The sequence below is a fragment of the Mya arenaria genome, chromosome 12, assembly GCF_026914265.1.
Source record: "Mya arenaria isolate MELC-2E11 chromosome 12, ASM2691426v1".
NCBI classification, from domain to species: domain Eukaryota; kingdom Metazoa; phylum Mollusca; class Bivalvia; order Myida; family Myidae; genus Mya; species Mya arenaria.
The window spans coordinates 11,122,908-11,126,367 of NC_069133.1; the positions used below are offsets into that span (position 1 = coordinate 11,122,908).

General features: G+C 36.2%; 1 protein-coding gene across 1 annotated transcript; it reads left to right on the top strand.

The window, feature by feature from the left end:
* The first annotated feature begins 578 nt into the window (after window positions 1-578).
* On the top strand, window positions 579-3,087 carry LOC128211036 (D(1C) dopamine receptor-like). The gene has a single exon (XM_052915424.1). It carries the CDS (start codon window positions 754-756, stop codon window positions 2,065-2,067), a length of 1,314 nt encoding a protein of 437 aa, XP_052771384.1. The 5' UTR covers window positions 579-753; the 3' UTR covers window positions 2,068-3,087.
* The last annotated feature ends 373 nt before the right edge of the window (window positions 3,088-3,460 follow it).

Genomic DNA, 3,460 nt, shown 5'->3' on the forward strand with positions numbered 1-3,460 from the left:
AACTTCTCACCACCAGACTAGGCCACTAATTTCACGCCACTAGGCAACCAACTTCACGACACCGCTAGGCTGCCAGGCCACAAAGTTAATGCACATTCAAAATGTTTGTCTTTCACCGTATTTAGTTAAGTTCGAATAAAGGCCATGTCGGATAAAAAGAAATCAGGTAACAAACTACTATATTTTATACCAGGTAGTAAAAGGCAATAATTGTCGTTACGTAGATCAATAATACAATTAAAACTATAGAAACAAACCCTTAAGTCAATAATTCAAATATAAACCCTGAAAAGAGCCAAGGTCTTGTCTTCGCTCAAGAGTTTTAATTCTCTGATGAAAAATGTAAGAAAGTATGGTCCTGCTAAGTACATATCTATAAATTTAAATTGTGTTATTTTGAAATAAACCCTTTCATCCAATTTATTTCGACAAAAAAAATTAACGATTTGAAGTATTCTATTTTAACTAAAATTATTTTAAACGCACTTCCAAACGCGACAATTGGTACCCACCGAATCGATTTCGTGCAATTTCACCCCCAAATGAAGACGAAAACACGGAAGAGAAGAGAAACCACACTCGAGATGATATTTAATAGCAAGATTTACGACGAGTAGACAACAGGCATTAGCGCATCATTCAAATGATGTATAATAAAGCTGTGAGTTATAATATGATTGGTTTAATTTATTAAATACTACGTATTGTTTGACATTTGACATCGGGCAATGTTTTAACAAAAGTTAATTAAAGATGGGTGATAGTCTTCTGACAACGACTACTAGTAGTTTTGAACATACGGTTAATGGCCCCACAGGCGCTGACAACGACATGGGACTGTCCAATGCGACAGAAAAAGAATTACTGGACCAACTGAATGACGAAATAAAAAGGGCATTAACACCTGTTTCAGTTTTTGTTGGAATTGAAGCTGTTGTGGGATTTTTTGGAAATTTATTTGTGTTGTACGTTTTTATAAAACGTTACCATGATTGTAACTTCCGGTACTTCGTGCTGTGCTTGGCTTTTCTAGACTTTATCAGCACACTGACCACAATTCCTGGGGAGATTCTCACGCAGCAGTTCTGGTACAAGTACCCGTTTCCCATCGTTTGCAAGATCAAATCTTTCTTTAACGTGTTCACGGTGTCAGGTGAGGCCTTATGTCTATGCATAATTGCCGTCGACCGCTACCGGAAAATCTGTGCGCCATTCAGATGGCAGATCAAGCCTCGCCAGGCGCTCATCATGTGCGGTGTCATCTACGGAGCGGCGTTCATCATTTCACTTCCGGTCTCGTTTCTCTGGGGAATCCACCATGACATTAGGATATACAATGGAAGAAACGTTACTGTCACCATCTGTGAAAAAGATGCTAAATATGCAGACAGTAGACACCCATTTGAATACGCTACATCTGTGGAGGTTTTAATTGGGATTTGCCTGATCGTCATGCTCATTCTTTATATACTGGTAGCAAAGAAACTCATCTTGGGACGCTCATTGGCTCAAATGCGCCAAAATTCGAGAGTACCTATGGTCAGCAAGACGACAGCGTTACAAACAAAATTTAAACAACCTCCCGAGATCAGCGATGAAGTTGGTATTTCTACTTCTGACGTACCGACTGGGAATGAAAAACCAAACAAAGAAACAGAAATGAGGTCTATGGATGACGAAAGTGAACCAGTTGACGTCAATGATGTCTGTCTCACGGACGCCGAAACAACGTGCGAGGGTGGGACGTCGGAGGAACGAAACAAAAAACGGGTGCGACGTCGACGTCGAGAAATAGCGAGACGCGTTCGCAGGAAAACATACATCATGTTTGTTCTGACTATCATATTTATTGTCACAACAATTTTGTATTTGACGTTATTAGCGTTCATATCAGGAGGTATCTTAAACGGTTTAAATGACTATGAGATGGCAGTGTATTTCTTCTTCTTCAGGCTTGTTTTCATAAACCATGCTATCAACCCTTTCGTGTACGGCTGTCTTGATCCTCAGTTCAAACAAATACTAGGAGACATGAAAAATGTGTTTAAAAAAGGTCGGAAAGGGTAATAATACTGTATGCGTGTTCTTTATTTTCAACGAAACTTGTGTTATTCCTATTATACTCACCGTTATGTGCATACAAATGGTTTGCTAATTACAATTAACAATTGCGTATATACAAACAGAGTGCGCGTAGAAGACGATATTGTAACCATATTAAAACAGAGCGAGCTAACAAGACAAGTTTGTTGCTATCTAATACAAGGACAATTCCAGAGATGAGTGGAGGGAGGGGGGGGGGGTGCACACGTAAACACTCCCCTCTCCCCTTGTCTGATTTAGATGTACAATCAAATTAATCAAATTGATTTATAAACATTGATTGTGTGATCAAATGGATATAAGTGTTCAATATTTTCATTTTCCATGTCATTTTCAACAAATGTTGTATTACGAGCGAATTCTAAAGTGAACTTTCAATTTTTCCCAACATAATGAATCATCGTAACACATTCACGTTACTTTTCGTTCGGGAACAATTCCAAATGGCCCGTTTATTAATACAATTATATACATTGCACAACCAAATTATGCATGTCTAGATATCAACTCTGTGTACATTTAAGACAATATCTTTTTTATAAAGAACCAAAATGTTTTTTTTTATTTAATCATTTATTTATGAGTGAGTATCTTTTATAATTTTGTCGGTAATATTTTTCCAATAGTATATCAATTGAACTTGATTGATGAAAGATATTTTAAAACGTACACGCTAAATCTTTTGGAAACACAATATCAATCATATTATATTTTCCTTATTTTGTGACAAATATATAGCAAATGAGACTTACTGGGTTCAGTTTAGAGCGCCAAAGCTCTATGAAAATGGTGTTGTGGACAAAGTTGGTTCAGTAAAGAGTGGTAAACATCCATGCAAATGGTGTTCTAAACTAAATTGGTTCACTGAAGAGTTTTTAACCTCTGTAAATATGGTGTTCTGGGTATACAGACTTACGTCGACTTTGATGTTGATAATAATTTTCTGCGAACATATTAATTTCAAAATAAACAGTGCTAATACTATTTTGCCGTTTTATTATTGTTATAACTGGATATGTGCTCCAATTTTATTGACGTTCTTGCTTGTTTCTTTAAGCAAATGTCCAGGTACTACTAGTTTAAATTAAATATTTAACACTGTTTGTTTTTACCCCGATTCAAAAAGCTATCGATGCAAAAGAAAAAACAAAAACAATGAACTAATGTTGGTACTCGTATTTTATGAATTTTTTCACATAGCAAATACGTTTCTAGTATTAGTCATTCGAATTGTTCAGTAAGCAAGCATGTTGTTTTTTCACAAGTAAACGGTTTCGTAGTTTTGATATATTTTACAACGATTTTAAATAATCTCACAGGCATCGGATATACTTTTTTCAATCGTGGACAATCGTGC